The following is a 22,664-nucleotide window of genomic DNA, read 5'->3' as shown; positions in this document are numbered from 1 at the left end:
GCACTACAAGACGAGTTGAAGTGAGAGCTCACTTCTCAGGAAACGTAGTGGCTGTGCTACGGGAGATCGGTGGACTGCTGGAGCTTAGCTTTTTCTCTGAGGGGAAGTCCATGAGTTGAAGTGACAGCTTGCTTCTCAAAGACAGGGTTACAGCGGAAGAGGGGTGGGACGAGACCGGGGAGACAAGCTCGACCAGTGACTACTACTAATCCCCACATCCTGGAGGACCACAGCATCCCACACAAAGTGGCTGTGGTGAAGTCAATGGCTGTCATGAGTCGAAGTGAGTGCTGACTTCTCAGGAGGAAACTTAAACTGTCCCTAGTATGCACTAAGTGGCTGTGCTATGGGAGTTCGGTGGACTGTTGGAGTACCAGCCGCAATTGGGGAAGTGAATGAGTTTCAGTGAAAGGTTGCTTCTCAAAATCAGCACACAGATCAAGGACTCCATTTGATCCCCGAGCTATCTAAAGGGTGACCCGTGGACTGCTGGAGTTTTCCTCCGGTTCCCGGTGGCTGGGATGGGTCTCGGCTTCTCAAAGCCATGGCACTGCTGCATATGCAGTGCAGCTTCTCGAAAGAGAGCTGTCCCACGGAAAAACGGTGCATTACTGGAGCTTAGCTTTTTCTCAAAGGGGAAGTCAATGAGTTGAAGTGAAAGGTTGCTTCGGAAGTCTATGGCTTTCATGAGTTTCAGTGACAGCTTGCTTCTCAAAGAGGGCGTTACAGCGGAAGAGGGGTGGGACGAGACCAGGGAGAGGAGCTCGACCAGCTGCTGCGACTAATCCTCACCCACATCCTGGAGGACCACAGCATCCGCAGTAGTGGCTGTGGTGAAGTCAATGGCTGTCATGAGTTGAAGTGAGTGCTCACTTCTCAGGAGGAAACTTAAACTGTCCCTATGCACTAAGTGGCTGTGCTATGGGAGTTCGGTGGACTACTGGAGTACCAGCCGCAATTGGGGAAGTGAATGAGTTTCAGTGAAAGGTTGCTTCTCAAAATCAGCACACTGATCGGGTCACCCAGAGGTCCACAGCCTCTACGTAGTGGCTGTGCTGAAGTCAATGACTTCCATGAGTTTAAGTGAAAGGTTGCTTCTCAAAGGCGAGGACTTGCCTGTTTCATTTTCGCAGCGAGACAGGCAGCTGCAGTAACACTCACAACCACACACACAAGGACAGCTTTTGCACAGAGGCTCATGAGTTCAAGTGACAGCTTACTTCTCAAAACCATACTTCGGGATCAGGGAGTACGTCTTCCACTCCCAGGGCACTCCAAAGGGCGACCCGTGGACTGCTGGACTTTACCTCCCTCAGTTGGGGAAGTGAATGATGAGTTTAAGTGAAAGCTTGCTTCTCAAAGACGGGTTACAGCAGAAGGGGAAGAGGAAGAGGATGAGACTGAGGAGAGAGAGGTTGCTTCGGAAGTCTATGGCTTTCATGAGTTTCATGAGTTGAAGTGAGTGCTCACTTCTCAGGAAAATTAAACTGTCCGTACACACTAAGTGGCTGTTCTATGGGCGATCGGTCGACTGCTGGAGTACCTCCCACACATAGGGGAAGTCCATGAGTCGAAGTGAAAGCTCACTTCTCAGATAACTTGAATTGCGAGACTGGGGAGAGACGCTCGGCCAGCTGCTGCAACTAATCCTCCTCACCCACATCCTGGTGGAACAAAGCATCCACCGAGAAGTGGCTGTGGTGAAGTCAATGGCTGTCATGAGTCGAAGTGAAAGCTCACTTCTCAGGAGGAAACTTAAACTGTCCCTATGCACTAAGTGGCTGTGATATGGGCGTTCGGTGGACTGTTGGAGTACCAGCCGCAATTGGGGAAGTCCATGAGTTGAAGTGAGTGCTCACTTCTCAGGAAAATTAAACTGTCCGTACACACAAAGTGGCTGTGGTATGGGCGATCGGTGGACACCTGGAGTACCACCCGCACATAGGGGAAGTCCATGAGTTGAAGTGACAGCTTGCTTCTCAGGAGGAAACTTAAACTGTCCCTACGCACTAAGTGGCTGTGCTATGGGCGATCGGTCGACTACTGGAGTACCACCCGCACATAGGGGAAGTCCATGAGTTGAAGTGACAGCTTGCTTCTCAAAGACAGGGTTACAGCGGAAGAGGGGTGGGACGAGACCGGGGAGAGAAGCTCGACCAGCGACTGTTACTTATCCCCACATCCTGGAGGACCACAGCATCCACAGTAGTGGCTGTGGTGAAGTCAATGGCTGTCATGAGTTGAAGTGAGTGCTCACTTCTCAGGAGGAAACTTAAACTGTCCCTGTGCAGTCAGTGGTTGGGGAGAGAGGCACGGCCAGCTGTGCCTCCACCGTAGGGGCTGTGCTCAAGTGTCTGAACTTGAAGTCGAAGTGAGAGCTCAAAATTGCTCCATATGAGACTGGGGAGAGAAGCTCGACCAGCGACTGCTACTTATCCCCACATCCTGGAGGACCACAGCATCCGCAGTAGTGGCTGTGGTGAAGTCAATGGCTGTCATGAGTTGAAGTGAGTGCTCAATTCTCAGGAGGAAACTTAAACTGTCCCTATGCAGTCAGTAGTTGGGGAGAGAGGCACGGCCAGCTGCTGCAACTAATCCTCCTCACCCACATCGTGGTGGAACAAAGTATCCACCAGGAAGTGGCTGTGGTAAAGTCAACGGCTGTCATGAGTCGAAGTGAGTGCTCACTTCTCAGGAGGAAACTTAAACTGTCCCTGTGCAGTCAGTGGTTGGGGAGAGAGGCACGGCCAGCTGTGCCTCCACCGTAGGGGCTGTGCTCAAGTGTCTGAACTTGAAGTCGAAGTGAGAGCTCAAAATTGCTCCATATGAGACTGGGGAGAGAAGCTCGACCAGCGACTGCTACTTATCCCCACATCCTGGAGGACCACAGCATCCGCAGTAGTGGCTGTGGTGAAGTCAATGGCTGTCATGAGTTGAAGTGAGTGCTCACTTCTCAGGAGGAAACTTAAACTGTCCCTGTGCAGTCAGTGGTTGGGGAGAGAGGCACGGCCAGCTGTGCCTCCACCGTAGGGGCTGTGCTCAAGTGTCTGAACTTGAAGTCGAAGTGAGAGCTCAAAATTGCTCCATATGAGACTGGGGAGAGAAGCTCGACCAGCGACTGCTACTTATCCCCACATCCTGGAGGACCACAGCATCCGCAGTAGTGGCTGTGGTGAAGTCAATGGCTGTCATGAGTTGAAGTGAGTGCTCAATTCTCAGGAGGAAACTTAAACTGTCCCTATGCAGTCAGTAGTTGGGGAGAGAGGCACGGCCAGCTGCTGCAACTAATCCTCCTCACCCACATCGTGGTGGAACAAAGTATCCACCAGGAAGTGGCTGTGGTAAAGTCAACGGCTGTCATGAGTCGAAGTGAGTGCTCACTTCTCAGGAGGAAACTTAAACTGTCCCTGTGCAGTCAGTGGTTGGGGAGAGAGGCACGGCCAGCTGTGCCTCCACCGTAGGGGCTGTGCTCAAGTGTCTGAACTTGAAGTCGAAGTGAGAGCTCAAAATTGCTCCATATGAGACTGGGGAGAGAAGCTCGACCAGCGACTGCTACTTATCCCCACATCCTGGAGGACCACAGCATCCGCAGTAGTGGCTGTGGTGAAGTCAATGGCTGTCATGAGTTGAAGTGAGTGCTCACTTCTCAGGAGGAAACTTAAACTGTCCCTGTGCAGTCAGTGGTTGGGGAGAGAGGCACGGCCAGCTGTGCCTCCACCGTAGGGGCTGTGCTCAAGTGTCTGAACTTGAAGTCGAAGTGAGAGCTCAAAATTGCTCCATATGAGACTGGGGAGAGAAGCTCGACCAGCGACTGCTACTTATCCCCACATCCTGGAGGACCACAGCATCCGCAGTAGTGGCTGTGGTGAAGTCAATGGCTGTCATGAGTTGAAGTGAGTGCTCACTTCTCAGGAGGAAACTTAAACTGTCCCTATGCACTAAGTGGCTGTGCTATGGGCGTTCGGTGGACTGTTGGAGTACCAGCCGCAATTGGGGAAGTGAATGAGTTTCAGTGAAAGGTTGCTTCTCAAAATCAGCACACAGATCAAGGACTCCATTTGATCCCCGAGCTATCTAAAGGGCGACCCGTGGACTGCTGGAGTGTAACCTCCCTCACCCTCAATTGGGGAAGTGAATGAGTTTCAGTGAAAGGTTGCTTCTCAAAATCAGCACACTGATGGAGTCACCCAGAGGTCCACAGCCTCTATGTAGTGGCTGTGCTGAAGTCAATGACTTCCATGAGTTCAAGTGAAAGGTTGCTTCTCAAAGGCGAGGACTCGCCTGTTTGCTTCTCAAAAAACCATACTTCTGGATCAGGGAGTACGTCTTCCACTCCCAGGGCACTCCAAAGGGCGACCCGTGGACTGCTGGAGAGAGGCAGCCTGGCTAGTGGTGGTGGTGGTGCCAGGCATTGCCTTGCCCCCTGCTTGCACCTCACCTAAACGTGCAGTCAATCATGGACAAACGGTTGTAAACCGCCCAGAGAGCTTTGGCTGTGGGGCGGTATATAAATGTAATTAATTAAATAAATAAATAAATAAATAAATAAATAAATGGAGTCTTTTGGAACTGGGTGGAAAACTATCCGGATGAGTTGACTAAGCTGTACCGGACGCCACAGAAATGAAATGAACTCAAGTGCGGTGCTTTGCCCTCACAGTCAGTCACACACACGCACGGTGACAAACTCTGCCTAGTGCCTACAGAGAAAAAACCAGCCTGCCTGAACTGTAGTGTGCCTGCCAACCCAAGGAGGGGTGGAATTAAAGGGAGCCTGCCTGTCACTCCCACGAGGGCTTGAGGGTGGGGTATCCCAGCAGGGGGAGATTGCCCTTCAGAAAGACCAGCTGCTCCACCAAGTCCGGCTCCAAGCGAGAGCGGTGAGGGGTCACTATGTCGCCCGCCATAGAGAACACCCTCTCGCTTGGAACACTGGTGGGTGGGCAGCTGAGTCGATCCATGGCCACCCGCGCCAGGTCCGGCCAAATCTGAAAACGGGATGACCAGTAGGCCAGGGGGTCCATGGAGGAGTCCTCGATGGGCTCTGACAGGTAACGCTGCACGGTGGTTGCAGCGTCATCCTGGCTGGTGGCTGGGGAGGGTCTCTGCCCAAACACGGTGTGCAGAGCCTCTTCCCAATACCCCTCGCCTGTGCTGCTGCTGGGAGGGATGCAGGTGAGGCTGCTGCTGGTGCTGCTGGTGCTGCTGCGGGGAGGGGTGGCCTGCTCCTCTGCCTCACTCTGCCCCACCCTCTTGGCCCATGCCGCCCGCACTTCGCCCACCAGCGTTTCCACCCAGTGCTGCCTGCTATTTGGCCCACAAAGCCCATCCTTCACACGAGGGTCGCACATGGCTGCCAACATGTGGACCCTGTCGGTTTGGATGGGCTCCAGCCTCCGCGTCACGCCGTCCCTCAGCCTAGTCACCGCTTCGCGGACCTCGGGCTCGAAGCGCCTGCCGGTGACGGGATCCCTGTACTCCAGAAAGTCGCCCATCTGTTTCTGGAGATGCCTGCATACAGGGATCACCTGGCTGAGGAGGGCAGAGCTTTTGCTCAGGGTCTCGGTGGCGTTCAGGAACGGCTTGAGGACCGCCACCAGCTGGGACATGGCGTCCCACTGCTGCTTGCCCAGGTGGTGGACGCCCATGTCCCTGACCCTGAACAAGTCGTGGATGGCACGCTGTTGCTCCACCATCCGCTCCAGCATCAGGTAGGTGGAGTTCCAGCGTGTCACCACATCCTGCACTAGCCTGTGCTGCGGGAGATTCAACTCCTCCTGCTTCTCCCGCAGCAAGCGACTGCCCTTGACGCTGTGGTGGAAATGGCCTGCCACCTTTCTGCAGCTCTCCAGGAGGTTACGGATCCCGGACAGGGGACCGAGGTTGGGCTTGCTGCTGCCCATCCCAAGGCCATCCCTCACCACCAGGTTCAAGACGTGCGCGATGCAGCGGACGCCCTCGAATCCGCCGTCGCGCACCGCCTTCACCATGTTGGCTCCCCCGTCCGTGACCATGTAACCGCGGGTGACCTTCTGCCCAGCTAGCCACCCATCCACCATGCGGTTCATGGCCTCCGTAATCTCCCCTGCCGTGTGGGACTGGTCCATCACTTGCGTGTGGAGGAGGGCCCAGCAGTAGCCCTCCTTGCCAGTCCCTGTAGTGCTGGATCCTTCCTGCCCCACGGCTGCCCACCAGTGTGCCGTCAGGGACAGGTAAGCGTGCACTCCGCCCTCGCTGGACCAAATGTCCGAGGTGAAGTGCACCATCCGTGCCTCTGCCTGGCACAGACGACCCAGCACTAACTCCCTGCAGGAACGGTACAGGGAAGGCACCACCCGCCTGCTCAGGGTGGTGCGACACGGCAGCTTGTAGTATGGCACCACAAGCGCCATCAGCCTCTTGAAGCCTGCGTTGTCGACGAGGCTGAATGGCTGGTCGTCCAACGCCACCATCTCACCGATTGACGTGGTGATCTGGGAGGGCGTTGGAAAACGCCATCTTGTGGTTCCATACTTCCCCCACCCCATTTCCGGCAGGGTTGCCTGCCTAACCCTTGTGGGGATGGGAGATGGAGAGCTGAGACTGGAAGTGCCAGCAGCAGCAGCAGCAGCAGCAGCAGCAGCAGCCGCCGCCTTCGGCTTTCCCCTGGAACCAGTCGCCTTGCCCGCCTCTTTCCCCAGCAAGACCGACTGGTGCTGCCTCTTAAGATGCATCTTCATGCTGCTGGTTCCATAATGCCCTGTCGATGAACCCCTGCTTAGGCTGAGTTTGCAGTGGCGACAGACAGCAAAGCGGGGATCCGCTCCCAACTCAAAGTGGTCCCACACGATGCTTGTCTTTCGTTTCCGTGGTGACACCACCAATTGCCCGCCTGAGCTCTCTGGTGTTGCCACAGAAACAGGGGTGTGGGATGAGACTGGGGAGAGAGCCTCGGCCTGCTGCTGCTCCTCCTCAGCCCCCACATCCTGGAGGCCCACCGCCTCCTCCTCCTCCTCCCCCCCCTCCACTGTGCTGAGGACCTCGTCTAGGTCCATCATCGGGCTCGTGGGCTGAAAGGAGAATGAAGGAGTTGGGGATACTCCTCCTCCTCTAATGGCACTGCTGCCACGTGCCTCTTGCAAACGGGCACTTTTCCCATTCCCACCCTCAAAAAGAGAACGCCGGGCACAAGTTGCAGAAGAGAGTGGCTCTGCCTGCTGCTTGTCCTGCTTCTGTTTTGGAGCAGTCAGCCAAGGAGTTGCCCGTTTGAGTTTCACAGGAGGAGAGGAAGCCTGCTTACTGCTGGCAGACTGAGCCTTGCTGCTTTCAGCACGCCTGCTTCCTCTTTTCATGATGACTAACAAAATATTAATACTACTAATACTATGTATAAGGTACTACTAAGAATATGTATAAGAAGATATAATATGTTTAAATGTAGGGAAATGGGACAAGAACAATAAAATATACTACTACTAATATGTATGAGAATATACTAATATATATATATATATCTACTACTAAGAATATCTACAAGAATATAATAATATGTTTAAGAATATTACTAATAAATGTAGGGAAATGGGACAAGAAATGGGACAACCACTACTATAACAAGAACAAAATATGAATACTACTACTACTAATATGTATGAGAATGTATACTAATAGACTACTAAGACTATGTCAAAGAATATAATATAATATGTTTAAGAATAGGGAAATGGTGTGCGTATGCTTTCCCCAAAATGCTCAATCTGTGGCTGCCTGTTGAACTTGACAAAAGCAGCCCACTCCGTCGAAGTTACACAGAGAAGAAAAAGAGAATCCAATTTTTTTGGTATATTTGGTATATAGAAGATAGAAGGAAACACAATCAGGATTTAAGAGAGGGGAGGGGGGAAAAGAACCAACCACTACTATAATATGTATGAGAATGTATACTAATAGACTACTAAGACTATGTCAAAGAATATAATAATAATATGTTTAAGAATAGGGAAATGGTGTGCGTATGCTTTCCCCAAAATGCTCAATCTGTGGCTGCCTGTTGAACTTGACAAAAGCAGCCCACTCCGTCGAAGTTACACAGAGAAGAAAAAGAGAATCCAATTTTTTTGGTATATTTGGTATATAGAAGATAGAAGGAAACACAATCAGGATTTAAGAGAGGGGAGGGGGGAAAAGAACCAACCACTACTATAAGAAGAACAAAATATGAATACTAATATAATATGTATGAGAATATATACTAATGGACTATGTGAAAGAATATAATAAAATATGTTTAAGAATATAAATGTAGGGAAATGGGACAAAAAGTGTGTGTATGCTTTCAAAAGAAAGCTTTCACAAAAGCAGAACAGTCAGGCTTTAATACAGGGAAGGGGGGGGCAACCAACCCAACCACACACTCCAAAATTCAAAAATAAAGTTTATATTAAATCAAAGTAAGGGGAAAACACAGGGCAAACTAAGCTACAAGTCAGAAAGAAGCAAACAAACACACACACGCGCCAAACTAAACCTATATTAAATTAATCTATCTCCAAAGCAGGAGCACTAGCTAAGTAAGTGTTCCCTCCACGAACGCCAACCCACAAAGAGACACAAAACAGAAAGTTCTCAGGGTGGGTCTGCCTTAGTCCCCCCTCCAACGCTGGGATTGGAGGAGGATGCTTTCTGAGGAGATCAATTCTCATCAGGATTGGGAGTTGAATGTGCCTGTCATCGCTTCCAAAAAAATAAATAAATAAAAAAAAAAAAACCCAAACCCCGATTTTTAAAAAAATATTGCACGTGAACCACAGCACGCAGAAAGTTGAGAGTGGTCTCAAAATGACCCCCATCCACGACTCTCTGTGCACAAGAATTTTCAGAACGATAGCTTAAACCCCCCCCCAGTTATCCCCGATTCTTTCCCTCAATGCAATCCTATGGGCGAAAAGCCGAAACGGAGCCCCGCGGTTGACCCGATTTTTAAAAAAATATTGCACGTGAACCACAGCACGCAGAAAGTTGAGAGTGGTCTCAAAATGACCCCCATCCACGACTCTCTGTGCACAAGAATTTTCAGAACGATAGCTTAAACCCCCCCCCAGTTATCCCCGATTCTTTCCCTCAATGCAATCCTATGGGCGAAAAGCCGAAACGCAGTTTGAGCCCCGCGGTTGACCCGATTTTTAAAAAAATATTGCACGTGAACCACAGCACGCAGAGAGGTGAGAGTGGTCTCAAAATGACCCCCATCCACGACTCTCTGTGCACAAGAATTTCCAGAACGATAGCTTCAAAAACAACGTAGTTATGCGCGATTATTTGCCGCAATGCAATCCTATGGCGAAATGTTTTCAAGATGGCGACCGGAGCGCTCCGCCTGAACTCGGAGCTCCGAAAAATGGTCGCTTCTCTTCGCCTTGCTTCTAGGGGGTCCGCGGTCCGCTCCTACTCCGCCTCTGGGTAAGGCGGAGCAGGCCAATCCGCTACTGCTTCTACGCTCCTAATCGGAGCGGAGCACATCCCTAGAAACCGCTCCGTTTGACTTTGGGTGGAAATCCAGTAAAACGCCATTTCCTTGCATATCGTGAGAGTGGCAGTGGGTGGGATGGACATATTTGACACATTTGCAAAACCGCACGTGATGTAAAGCTGGTGAAAAGTCCCACTTAGGGCACAATCCTGTGCATGTGTAGACAGGGAAAAGGCCTACAACTCCCAGCAGGGGTTGGCCCTGGCACATGCTGGAAATTGTAGGACGTTTTTTCTGTCTGAACATACCTAAGATTGCACCCTGAAGCACTATTCTAAAGCAAGAAGGTGCCTGTTCTCTGAGATCTCTGATGTCTCCCGTTGCCACTTCTAAGAGTGCCAACTCCCATTTACCTGTTCTCCCCAACACACGCCACCTCTTTCGACAGAGTCTAATCCCTGAGCTTTTACCATGTAAGAAATTAAATAGCTTAAAGGTCCCCGGGGGAGGGGGACATCAGCCTGAAGTGATTTTAGACATTATTTAGAGGAGCAAAATAGCAAAAGGTGCCAGTTTAGGGGAAGGGCTTCAGCTCAGTGCTAGTGCAGCTGCGTTGCCTGGAGATGGGGGTCCCCGTTGAAACCCCAGCTGGCCCCGGGGACGGTTCCTGCCTGAAAACCTGGGAATCCACAGCAGAGAAGGCTGCGTTAGGTAGACCCAAAGGCCCTGACTGCCATAGGGGAGTTTCCTATGTTCCTAGCCTTTAAAATGTTTTTCTCAGGTCAGAACCCTAAAGTATCCTGGCCCTCCTTTGTTCTTCTGAATCCAATACTGGGATTGTTTAGCTTGGAAAAAAGGAGGCTGAGGGGAGACATGATAGAGGTGTACAAAATTGTGCAAGGTGTGGAGAAGGTGGAGAGGGAGACATTTTCCTCCCACTCTCAAAATACTAGAACCCAATGGGGTCATCCCATGAAGCTGATTAGTGGAAGATCCAGGAGAAATAAAAGGAAGTCCTTCTTCACACAGTGCAGAGTTAAATTATGGAACTCACTACCAGAAGATGGAGTGATGGCCACCCATTGGGATGGCTTTAAAAGGGGGTTGGATCAATTCCTGGAGGCGAAGGCTATCCACGGATACTAGCCCTGATGGTTGTGTGCTATCTCCAGTATCTGAGGCAGTAAGCCTATGCGCGCCAGTTGCTGGGGAACATGGGTGGGAGGGTGCTGTTGCACCATGTCCTGCTTTGTTGGTCCCTGGCCAAAAGCTGGTTGGCCACCGTATGAACAGAGTGCTGGACTAGATGGACCCTTGGCCTGATCCAGCCTCAGGGCACTTCCTATGTTCTTATACTGGAAAATGAGACTGGCTGAACACTCACAGAAGCCAAGATGCTCAGACACAGTCTGACACCTTCGTAGTGCACCGAGTTCATTGGGGCTTATTCCCAGGCATGTGGGTTTAGGTTTGCAGCCTCACAGAACTGGGAAAATCTGCCAATTATTTTGGGCGGGGGGAGGGGGAGCTACAACCCTTCTCCTAAATTGGCAGCCAGAATGTACTTTTAATGAGTTACACAAGCACACTTTTAATCTTATTTTTCTGAACCTGTTCTCCCAAGTGATCATAGCTCGCTTCTTACAAAGTGACGCTGGTTTCTTTAGCTTAAGTTGCAAAGCCTACAAAAGTTGCAAATTCTATCAACCTTTCTGCGCTGCCGGGAAGAATGGGATGTGTCTCTCGGGTGCAGACTCTGTTCCTCTGGGGTGGTGGCAAAGCTTGGCAGGTCTACCCCCAATCAATTGGAAACATGCAGTGACCCCTCTGCCACAGAATCAGTGTGCACTGCTGCAAAGGGAGCTGCACTTGGGGAACAACCGAAAACCTAAGGAATACAGCTTAAAACCATGAAGGCCACTCAAGAGGAACAGGGAGGGGAGGCACAGAGGCCGAACAGGAGAACATCCCAAACGGTGATCAATATCCCTGCTGGGGGAACGCCGCAGTTCCTTGCATTAAAAGGATCCTGACCATATGAAAAGGCGGATAGGGCTCCTGTATCTTTATCAGTTGAGTACAAAAGGGAATTTCAGCTGGTGTCATTTGCATGCATGCAGCACCGGGTGAAATGCCCTCTTCATCACAACAGTGAAAGCTGCAGGAGCCCTGCTGTCTTTAGCTGGAGTGACCAGATGCGAAAGAAGGCAGGGCTCCTGCAGCTTTCACTGTGGTGATGAAGAGGGAATTTCACCAGATGCTGCATGCATGCAAATGACACCTGCTGAAATTCCCTCTTCTACACAAGTGTTAAAGATACAGGAGCCGTGTCCTCCTTTCTGTATGGGTCACCCTAGGCATCAGTGCCAGCAGGAGTGAGTATGGGGGGCCCTTCTGACCCTGGCAACGTCCTTTCTCTTGTCTCTTTCCAGGGTGGATCTGGCCAGCGCAGTCAGCCAAGCGGCATGCAGCAAAAGTCTCAGGCTACCAAGACCGCCTATGGAACGTCTCCGTATTGGACGAATTAAGCCCAGACAGGAAGGAAGGAAGGAAGGGGGCGGGAGAGCAAAACCACGCGTTGCAGCCAGTGCTGGTTCTCGGACTCCCACACCTGCCAAGAGACCATCCCCTTGGGAGTGGGGTGGTGGGTGGGCGGGCGGGGGCATCCCCTGCAAGGAGAACGGCAGCCCCACCCTCCTTGTGCGCGTGACTCCTTACCTGCTTCTCTATGATTTGCTGTTGTATGTAATATATTTATGTATGTATTTGTAAATGTAATAGAGCCTAATGGTGGTTTCTGCATCTTTTTGAAGACTGTTTATTTCCTTCCTTGGAGGGAGCTCCAACTTGACACTCCCCTTTCAGCCCCAGGGCAGCTTTCTCTGAATTTTTGTATAGTTTTGAGGACTTTATACATTGTCAAAGGACAAAGTGTGCCATTTTTTTTAATTTTGGACCTGGAAGCTTCTGATTTAAAAGCAGTTCTTAGCTCAGGCATATGGTAAGGCTCACAGGAAGAATTGAGGGGTTTTTGGGTTGTGGTTTTTTTTGGTCTACTCCTAGTTTCTTACACGTAATTTTGTTTTCTTAAAAATCCCTTCTCCTCTTTGTCCCATTCCTGCCAGCATGAGGATTTAATATTCATGGGCAGGCTTGTTGCAGGTTGCAGCATTACACTTTTTTATTAGACAATTTTTTAAGACTCAAAACAAAGGTACAGGGTTGTCCCTCCTTCCCTTTTTCCTGGTCTCTCCCCCCCCCCCCCCCCCAAGACTGGACTGCTCAGCATATCCCAGATTTGTTTATCTGCCAATCAGGGGCTCAGTAACAAATTCTTCAATAAGAGGGTGCAAAAGCTGTAACTTCTCTGCCTTCGGCCTCCACGTATCTAGACCAGAATGACCAGTATTATTGTCAATTCCTGCCCCCTCCCCACCCATTCTTCCTCCCCACATTTGTGGAGGGGGAAAAGACTGAAGGGGTGTGTGTGTGTGGGCAGACTCCTCATTCTTCCTGTCCACCACCACCACCACCATGAATGTTTTAGAAATTTCATTTCTTTTTAGCCCGAACTCCACCTAATAAAGTTCTGAGCATATCAACAGTGTTTGCAGTCTCAGTTTTCAAAGGTCTGTCCCTCCCCACACTTCTGTCTAGCAGGTTATTAATATCTGTACTGAAGCTTCAGGAGGTAGCAAGAGCTTCTAAGTCAATGTACTTAGCAAGAACATCCCAGTACATGAAAGCTAGTGCAAGCAGACCGCATGTGCTTCCTGCTTGGCGGCATTTACCGGAGAAGTTAAGGGCAGGGGGCCCCAGGACTGCGTGTTGCTCACATGATGGACATCTGGTGTAGATATCAGCACCTATCTGCTGGAGGGGAACCTGTGTCTGACAGAGGGGAAGAGGTGCCAGCACCCGCTCTTCCCGGCAAGAGAGATAAGCAGAACCACCTAGGGGCAGAACGTATTAGGTCTTCTCGGACAAGAAGCTCAAAAACTGGAAGCTTCCAAAACCTGAAAGGTCCGAACTGTTCCTGATCAGGCAGGAAGTGGCAATGAAACACCTGGTTGGGTCTTCCAGAGAAGGGATTTCTTCAAGCAGTGGGAAGTTGTTACATTCAAGTGGCTTTTAAGGCAATCTAGCTTTGAGCTTGCTCTGAGACAGGCATACACCGTTAAGAGAAGCTGCTACCTTGGTGTTGTAGGTCTGCACGACTGCGTTTCTCTTTTGTTTCTACAGTTGCTGCATTTGTAGTTTTGCAACAGTTCTACAATCCTAGGTTATGATGAACTACTTGTTCTGATAAAAAGTCATCTGTACTGCAATATGTTTAATCCTATTTTAACCTTCCCCCCTCTTAAGAGCCTACTATTTTCTGCAACGTCAGCCCTTTTGTTCCAAGAAATACATAACACCCTCTTCTACAGGGAGCCCAAATCAAAACCTCATCTCAGAAATTCAGTAGATCCAGAATCCTCATCAATAATATCTTCTCCACCAGCCATGCTTAGTGCTGAATCGTCATATTTTGAACCAGCTCTATAGCCTCCAAGCTGTTTGCAGGAGCAGAGGAAGTGTATATTTAGGAGGCCAGTACTAAGATTACAAAGGTGTGAAAGCTTATCCATGCAGCTGGCCAATGCCACTTTATTCCTATAGTGTTCATCACATTAGGAGAAACTTAATACTACTACACAACTAGTTTTCTTCAATGCTCATGTGCAATTTGGGGGGCAGGGGAGGGTCTATATAAAGCCAAAACCAACAAGGAGGCATGACATTACTATAGCAATAGCCTGATGGAAGTGGTGTTACGGCAGAAGAGAGACTTCAGACTGGTCTAAGAAAATAGGGTGACCATATGAAAAGGAGGACTGGGCTCCTGTATCTTTAACAGTTGTATCAAAAAGGGAACTTCAGCAGGTGTCATTTGTATATATGGAGAACCTGGTGAAATTTCCTCTTCATCATAACAGTGAAAGTTGCAGGTGTCCTACCCTCTTTTAAATCTAGTCACAGTATAGCTGCAGTATAGGTCCTGCAGCTTAAAATGTTGTGATGGAGGGAGAATTTCACCAGGTGTTGCATGCATAAAAGACACCTGCTAAACTTCCCTTTTCTAAACTACTGTTAAAGTTACAGGAGCCCTGTCCTCCTTTGCATATGGTCACCCTAAAGAAGAGGCTTGTGGCAACTGCTCTTTGGTAAGCATTTCAGTGCCAGTAAGTGTGTGGCGGCACTATAGGATTCACATGGTAGCTACTTGAACTGGTTGTATTTAAGGCTAACGTCAGGTTGTAACATTGAGCCTAATTGCATGGCCAAAGACTACATACAGTCAACAACTTCAACTAATCTTTGGTTACCCTTAGGTCAATATATGGTCCTTGGTTGAAGACGTCCTTAGAAGACTATTCAAGAAAATGGAGAAAAAGATGTGATTTAACTTTCAAAAATTTAATTTTAGAAATTTTCGAGGCATTTTCCTTTTGCAGTTGTTGGAAAGAGAACAGGTGCTATGGCAGGACGTGAAGAGAATCTGTTTCCTGTGAAAAATAAAAAGCTGAAGCTGGTGGTTCTGGCATGAGTCCTCCTAAAGTACCACTCTTCGAGACACTTAAATGTCTGTTGCGCAAGAGGAGTTGCAACAGGAGTTGTCCTGTTTTTGTTGTCAAAACAAAAAAGTTGTACCAATTCACATTACAGCAGTGGTCTTAAGTTTGCTTTCTACAACAATGTGCTGTGTTATCCCTGCACAGTATCATGGAATCCCTGTGAATTGCAGGAGATCCCCCCTGGACTAGGTTAGCCCCCCTGGCTCTACACAGGGTTAGGGAACTGTTGTGCAAACCATCTCATTTTGCATAAACTGCAGCTTAAGTCAATTGAGATGGTGGCATATATGAAAACAGCAGGAAGCTGTTAAGGAACAGAGACTTGGTAGCAAGTACCAAAATTCAGATATGAGAGGGGCATTTTATAAACACTATACCTCTAAAATTTTGTATTTTTGAAATTCATGCAGGGAAGCAATGAGCACAGAGCTAAACATGCATACCTGGGAGTATGAGACAGACCCAAGTATACATAGACACATTTTTAGTTATGCCAGGAGCAGCTCCCGTTTGTGCAAAGTTATGGCCGTTTTCCTGTTTCCATATGTTTCCTTCGCAATGCAGGCAGGGAAATAAGTGAGGGTGACTGGAACAGGTCACATCGGCAAAGGCCTCAAGGGGTGTGAAGAGAGCTACCCTTCAACAGTTTCAGGCCTCTGAAATGAGAAGGTGGCTTTCAACAGGGAAATAGTAATAGAGGTGTACTTTATTCCACATTTTATTAGTAGACAGATGTGCAGAAAAACCAAAACTAAATTACCAAAGGAGAGGAAAACAACACAAAAGAAAATATGCAATTAGTTAACCTGGTCCGATAAGTTGTATCAACCAAAGGTGTGGGAGGGGGGAGGAGAAAGTAGATCATCCAGGATTTCAGCATTGAAAAAGAAAATACCAATAGAATTCTAGAGCTCCCTGCTGGTTTGAGAACGATTAAAAACTGCATCTGAATTGATTTTTTAATCAGAAATGTAAACGCAGACATGGGTGGAGTAAGAGAGCCAGGCTACAGGTGGCTCAAGTAAACATTTTGTCTTCAATCTCTTAAGTAGCTTGATAGTTGCATTTCAGTAAGTTGGTTGGATCTCGAAAGCAGGAAACCAGCAAGTTGGCTTGGCAGGCAATGACTGCTTGATGGGAGAGTTGGCCCTGGCCATGTGGGAAGTGTTCCACACCTCTCAGAAAAGGGCCACAGCAAGGGGAGGACAGGAAGTATAATAATGCATCTCACACCACCAAGCTTGAGAATACAAGTCACTGGGGAGTATACAGTGAAGACGGTCAACTACAAGGGAAGAACAGCTGAAAGACGCAGTATCCTCATTTCAAGCTGAGCCAAGTGCACCAATCTACTCATTTGCATGGCTCCGTTCAAGACATGGACCCTCTGCCCAGCTAGAGTAACTTCCTTTGTTTGCGATGGGAGAAAGGATAGGTGTGCTTGTGGCCCCCCCGTGGTCCCCCCCATCTTCACACACACAATATAGATCACCTAACTTCCCCCCCTACCCCCAGTTAACACGCTTACCAAGTAGGGCTGTGCATTTCCGTTCCTGTTTGTGCAATCAAAGCCAGGCTGCCATCATCACTCCCACATGTTGCCTCACTTCAGTCCTCTTCAGCTCCTGGGGCAGCCCTTGACTGCTGAGGTCGCCAGCCTCCCCATCAGCCTCCAGTCTGAGAAGAACAGACCCTTGCGTAAGGTTGCAGAGGAATGACCAGCCACCCATGGAGAGGAACGAAGAGGGGCCCGCTCGGGACTAGCCCACCGCAAAAGGTGCGAGTGGGGTTCTGCTCAGTCTTCAAGGTCTCCCAGAATGCTCCTCTGCCCTCCCCACCCCACCCGGCCACTCCAGCTTTGGGCATGGTAAATCAGGGGCAATTCGTAAGAAATCTGACATGTATCATGCAGACAGGGGCAAGCAGGTAGCAATTGCAGTTATGTGTGGAACAAGAACATTCAGAGCCGTGATGCTAACATACCGGAATACAGTGGTCTGGAATGGAGGTGGAGCAAACGCCATGATGGCCGCTACATGCGTGGTTCCTTCCACTGACCTAGCTTCTTCAGTACACCCCGAGGGAAGCAGAGAGCTGTCACAGGAGCGTCACACAAATGATCACACAACAAATGCTAAGCTCTTGAACCCGTCGCTGCTGAAAGCTGCAAGTGGTTCATTTCCTCGGCAGGAATTTGTGCGTGAGCAACTTCCCACAACCGGTTGCAATGCCACTTCACTTCTCAGCTATTGGAAATGGAAAACTGCAAACACAACATACTGCAAAGGCAAAGTGCCTCCAAGGCCGAAAACACACTGCCTTAATTTCGTTTCCTTAAAGATGATCAAAGAAAAGCAATTTGAGCATGCGCTGAGGATCTGATCCCAGAGCCCTGCACCCGCATAAAGTCCCTCCGTAGCGCTGGTGCACTCTAGGAGACCCTTCTTGACGAGGCTCTGCCGAAACAGCACCCAGCAGCTGCCCAGACGGTCTTCCCCTAAACAGATGGCCAGGCACGGTCTCGGGAGTGACCCCTTCTCCCAAGGGTCCTCTGGCATTCTGCCCCTGGGGAAGGCCGGTCAGACAGTTCTGCCCCACGTGGCTACACATTGCCCAAGTTCAGATGCCAAGGCAGGGACTCCCGTGGGAAAGCAGCCGGCCAGGGAGTCTCAGGCCGACCCGCCTGGAATCAAGAAAAGGCCGCGGAGTTTGCTCTGCATTCGGAGAAGCCGAAGACCACGCAGCCGTGTCGCAGTGGCCGCTGTGATGTTTACCCTCTGCAGAGAAACCGCAACTACACAGGCTCAGTGGGACATGAATACAGAGTGCTTCGAAGTGTTTATTGAAGGTTCATATCACAAGACAACCACCTCTCTCCCCGCCCCAAATCTCCACTCATCCTCTCGGTGGCTTAAACACCCTCCCGCCCCCAGGCGACTCCCACCTCCACGTGCGCTTAGCAGAACTGAAATGGAATACTGGACCTTTCAGCACCACGTCTCGGCAAGCTCAGTACACTGGAGCTCCGTGCTCTCTGCCCAACGCCTTGAAAAAGGAAAAGGGGGAAAGACCACCACCACCACCACCACCACCACAAGGCTACACAACTGCGCACGCAATCGTCAACAGAGCAGCAAAATCTCAGGGGAGGGGAGGAGAGCTCTGCCACAGATGTGCTTGGAGTTCTTGTCCCTGTTTACACGCAGCTCGTGGGGAGCTTCCCCCACAGTCTCCGGCGTTAAATACATCAAACATCTCGATGAAAGACTGTGTTTAATGCAAGACTCTAAACACAGAGCAAACCTGTTTTGTTGTGTCGTGAATGCTCCTGGAACGGGGGAGCGGAGCGAAGTGCGGGAGAAGCATCTTTCTTTTTTTCCCAAAAGAAAAAAAAAAGGGGGGGGGGAAATCAGAACACAGTGATGGGACGGGAAAGAATGTGAGAGCGGAGACGTTCTGCGGAGGGCTTTCTTGCTAGGCGGCCCAAAGGACAGGGAGGGGGGTGGGGGGGTGGGAGATCGAGATCCATACAACAGGAGGAAGCAGGAGACGCAGGTTTGGTTGGTATTTTCCCCACCCTCCCGTGTATTTTTTTTTTTTTTTTTTTTTTTTTTGCTGAACTGTCACTAGATTACCGCGGCTCCCCCCCCCCTGGCGAAACAGGCAGGGCAGTCTGACAGGGGCCAGAGGGAGCAGGTCACGACTCCTCGTTGCCAGAATCATCGTCATCGTAACAATCGGCGTCCTCCTCTTCCTCCTCGTCTTCATCATCAATGTCGTCATCGTACAAGTCGTCATAAAGCAAATCTGAGCTGTTGTCATTGGAAGGCACTTTAGTTTTGATGCAGTATTCCGCCAGCGTGGTGGGAACCTTCACACCGTCCTTTTCTGCTTCTGCCTTGGTTGCCTGGACTTGTTTCCTGCAAGGCAGCGGAGAACGCAGCACACGGTCAGAGAGCAGGGCCGGCCCAACGCCTACCCGGTCAAATGGCCGCAGCATCAACCTGGTCTGCAGCAGGCCCAGCGAGTCGCTGCCCGCTCTCTTCCCTGCAAGCACCACGTCTGCGAGCCCCCTCACCCTCACCCGAATCCACACAAGGGTCACTAGCAGCCAGGAGTTTGCCTGCAGCCCCCTCCCGTGGCAGGTCAGAAGCTGTGCAAGTCTGCCCCACAATGCAGTTCAATTGCAGGCAGCTAGCTGGCTCCTGTGTGAACAGAGCACTGGGCCACGGTCTGGTACAGCCCGGCTCTTCTGATGTCCTGAACATCAGCAGACAGATCCCCCTGCTCTGCCCTCAGCAGCCAGCCAGCCAGCCACCCCTGGCCTCAGGCCCAGCCATCTTCCTCCTGCACCCTTTGGGGAAGTGAAGGCTTTGAGCTGTCACCCTTTCGTCACGGGAAACGCACACTCTGCTTTCCAAACTCTGGCCGGCGCGTTTCTGCGGATAGCGCTGACTTAAAAGTTCGAGAGACCGGGCCAGGTAGAACTGACCCTTTCAGGTAGAGCTGGAGGAGGGGATGCGGCACTCCACCCAGGCAGATCCAAGATTTTAGGCTCTAGAAGAGCCATTTTGTGCCATCCTCCACAAGGGCATTTGTTAACCTCCTAAGAACAAACTGGCACCAGAGCGGAGGTGGAAAGGCAAAGTTTGCCTATCGAAAACTTCGTCAGTTAGCATGTCATACAACTCAGTAAGCTGCAAATACCATGGACCTTTGCAACAGTACAATAAAGGGAAAAGAGCAAGCCGTTGGGGAATCAAGGCGGATCCCCTAAAACTACCCTGGGAGTAAGGAAGCATTCCCCAAGTTGGTGACCTCCCCGTGCCCAATGAATCTGGAGGCCACCAGGCTGGGAAAGGGTGGCTTCAGCACTTGTTAAAAGGACAGGGAGAGATTTTTAAGAGAACAATCATTGGAGCAGGGAACCGGTGGCCCTCTGGATATTGCTGGATTACAATTCCCACTATCCCTGACCATTGGCCATGATGGCTGGCTGGGGCTGATGGGACTTGGGAGACCAACATCCAGAAGGCCACTAGTTTAGTGGGAGAACGTTCCACAGAGCCACAACAAGGGTGGTCAGGTTGTGGACTTCCAGATGTTCAGCCTCCAACTCCCATGATCCTCCTCTATTGGCAATGTTGGGTAGGGCTGATGGGAATTGTAGGCCAAAGCATCTGGAGGGCCACAAGTTGCCCACCCCTGCCCTACTGCTTTAGGTTCAATGGAATCAGAGCCCGAGAAGTGACCAAGGAGCCAACCTGTCCAGCTGGGCGTGTTGCCTGCTCACGGCATAGAGGACCATAGGGGCACCAGGAGCTGTGGTTTTGGGCTTCAGGGCAGAGCAGCGTCTGGGGAGTCATTACAGGCATAGGCATGAAAACAGAACCAGGTAACTGGGCATCACTTTCTCCCCAGACGCCTGCCTTCAGTCGCCCTTCCCGGCTTAAGAACGTCTCCTAAGATGGAGCTATGCCACGGGACCCAAACCCTCCGAGGCCATGTTCATTCTGAAATCAGGGGATGATGTGTGGAAGAATATCGATAGCTACAAGGGACCTCTCAGAGCTAACAGCTCTGCAGGTGATGTGGAGAATCCGCCTGCCTCCCCTCTTGTTCTCTGCATCTCCCTCCTCCCCAATCAGCCTGTTGCCATAGATTGGGGAGGAGGGAGGCTAAGAGACTGTGGCTTAGCCGAGGCCGCTGAGTGAGATTACGGCAAAAGAAGGGTTTGGAGTCTGGGATTTCCCTGTTGCTCGTAGTTCAAGCACATAGCATGTATGGAGAGACTGAGGGGTTGGTGGCCATGGAGTCACCAATAAAGCAAGCAGGGCCCGTTAGGAGGGAGGGCAGATCCGGCAACCGTCTTGGGCACCAACGTTCTGGGGCTGCTAGACTCCGCTGTGCGAACATCTTGGACCGAAAGAGCTAGGGCCTGCCTACGCTCTGGAGGAAACACACGCAGGCTGCTTATTGGCTGTGTGTTATTTCCTGCCCCCCCCCCCGCATTCCAGGGGACAGAATCAAGCACAGGGCATAAACTCCGCTGGCAAAGGGGAGGAAGCGAGTGGTGGCAGATACAAACAAGGGTTTTGTTTTGGCGTTTGCCCCAATTTATGATCAGACACATCGTAATCATCAACTTCATCAGTAATGATGTAATCCAGCTCACAAACTGCAACAGATATTGTTAAGATCACACTTGTCAAAAGGTCTGTTGGTGCTACCTGTGCCAAAATGGATTAAATAAAAACCCCTTCTGTTGAAATGTCTGTTATGTTATTCCCTCCATCCCTCCCATAAATGTTTATAAGCTGTCATCTTATTCATTGCCCTACTGCTCCATCTGCTCAACTCCTGATTGTTTAATGGGCTGCTGCAATGCTGCCCGGCGTCACATTTATTTACTTGACTCGGTCTGTCCTCCCTGCCTTTCTTCCAAGAAAAATGGCACTCAAGCCTCCAAAGGAGGGGTGGGGTGGACAGTGAAAACTTCCTCGTTTGCTTAGTGCTGTAAAACCCCCACCAGCCCTGGGCAAACCAGCTAGAGGAGGAGGGAGAAGGATGACCTTTCCCCCTTCTACCTCACAGGAACATAGAAGCTGCCTTAAACTGAGCCCATCTAGCTCAGTATTGTCGACACTGACTGGCAGCACGTTTCCAAGGTCTCAAGCAGGATTCTTTCCCAGCTTTATCTGGACTGAGCCTCGGGCCTTCCGCATACCAGCTATGTGCTCTGACCCTGAGCTACGGCCCTGCCCGGCACACCTCGGTTGACCTGGAACTCGTCAGGCAAGGAGGCAAACTGCAGAGGAGAATCTGGAGAGCTCTCACAAGAGCAGTGCTGCCAGGTGAGTTCTCTGAAGGCCGGACAGAAGCAGGAGGGCACATTGCTGAGTGCAGCAGGAGCAGTGAAAGGAAGGAAGAGCTGGCGAGGCAACACCACAAATCTCCCACTGCACCTTCAAACCACGTGAAGCTACGTGGATTCTTCTTATGCACCGTTTTGGGTCTGGCCCAGTGTGTGGGTTCGAAGTTGGCCCCAGACAAAAAAGACAGCCCCACTACCAACCCACATGGAGGAGGAGCCGCTGCCTTTGGCTTACCGAATGATTTCAGCATATTCTTTGTCTTTTCCTTTGCTGTCCCTCCATTTCCTGAACATGACCGAAGCATCCACGTTTGCCGGAGAGAAGGTGTTGGGCTCATTAAGCAAGGAGATGACGCTCAGTAGGATCGTCCTGGAGGGAGCAAAGAGGCGTGGGAGGAGAATCAGGACCACAACACTTTCCAAGTTCTCACCTGCAGGAAGGACAGCTGCTCATGTTTGTGGATAGGTTCTGGTAAGGACAGCCCTGCTGGATCAGACCAAGGGTCCATCTAGTCCAGCACGCTGTTCACTCAGAGGCCGACCAGCTGTCAACCAGAAACCCACAAGCAAGACACAGGTGCAAGAGCACCCTCCCACCCATGTTCCCCAGCAACTGATGTATATAGGCTTACTGCCTCTGATAACTGGATCAGACCAAGGCCTGTCTAGTCCAGTATTCTGTTTCCAGTGGCCAGCCAGATGCCCCAATGAGAAGTCCACAAGC

General features: G+C 50.6%; 2 protein-coding genes across 3 annotated transcripts in view; one reads left to right on the top strand and one right to left on the bottom strand.

Moving 5' to 3' along the window:
* The window catches only part of UBAP2 (ubiquitin associated protein 2), a 132,678-nt gene extending 120,607 nt beyond the window's left edge, over nucleotides 1-12,071 (top strand). For both annotated transcript variants that reach the window (XM_063128313.1, XM_063128312.1), the window contains exon 28: nucleotides 11,881-12,071. In XM_063128313.1, coding sequence (XP_062984383.1) covers nucleotides 11,881-11,976 — 96 coding nt within the window. In that variant the 3' untranslated portion in view covers nucleotides 11,977-12,071. The remainder of the gene's footprint in view (nucleotides 1-11,880) is intronic.
* Nucleotides 12,072-17,885: 5,814 nt separating this feature from the next.
* Nucleotides 17,886-22,664, bottom strand: part of UBE2R2 (ubiquitin conjugating enzyme E2 R2) — a 79,821-nt gene continuing 75,042 nt past the window's right edge. The window contains exons 4-5 of the mRNA XM_063128334.1: nucleotides 22,176-22,310; nucleotides 17,886-18,986 (exon numbers count right to left, since the gene is read on the bottom strand). Coding sequence (XP_062984404.1) covers nucleotides 18,764-18,986; nucleotides 22,176-22,310 — 358 coding nt within the window. The 3' untranslated portion in view covers nucleotides 17,886-18,763. The remainder of the gene's footprint in view (nucleotides 18,987-22,175; nucleotides 22,311-22,664) is intronic.

Source organism: Elgaria multicarinata, chromosome 6, assembly GCF_023053635.1.
Source record: "Elgaria multicarinata webbii isolate HBS135686 ecotype San Diego chromosome 6, rElgMul1.1.pri, whole genome shotgun sequence".
Taxonomy (NCBI): Eukaryota; Metazoa; Chordata; class Lepidosauria; order Squamata; family Anguidae; genus Elgaria; species Elgaria multicarinata.
This window is presented reverse-complemented; position numbering and strand designations above follow the sequence as displayed.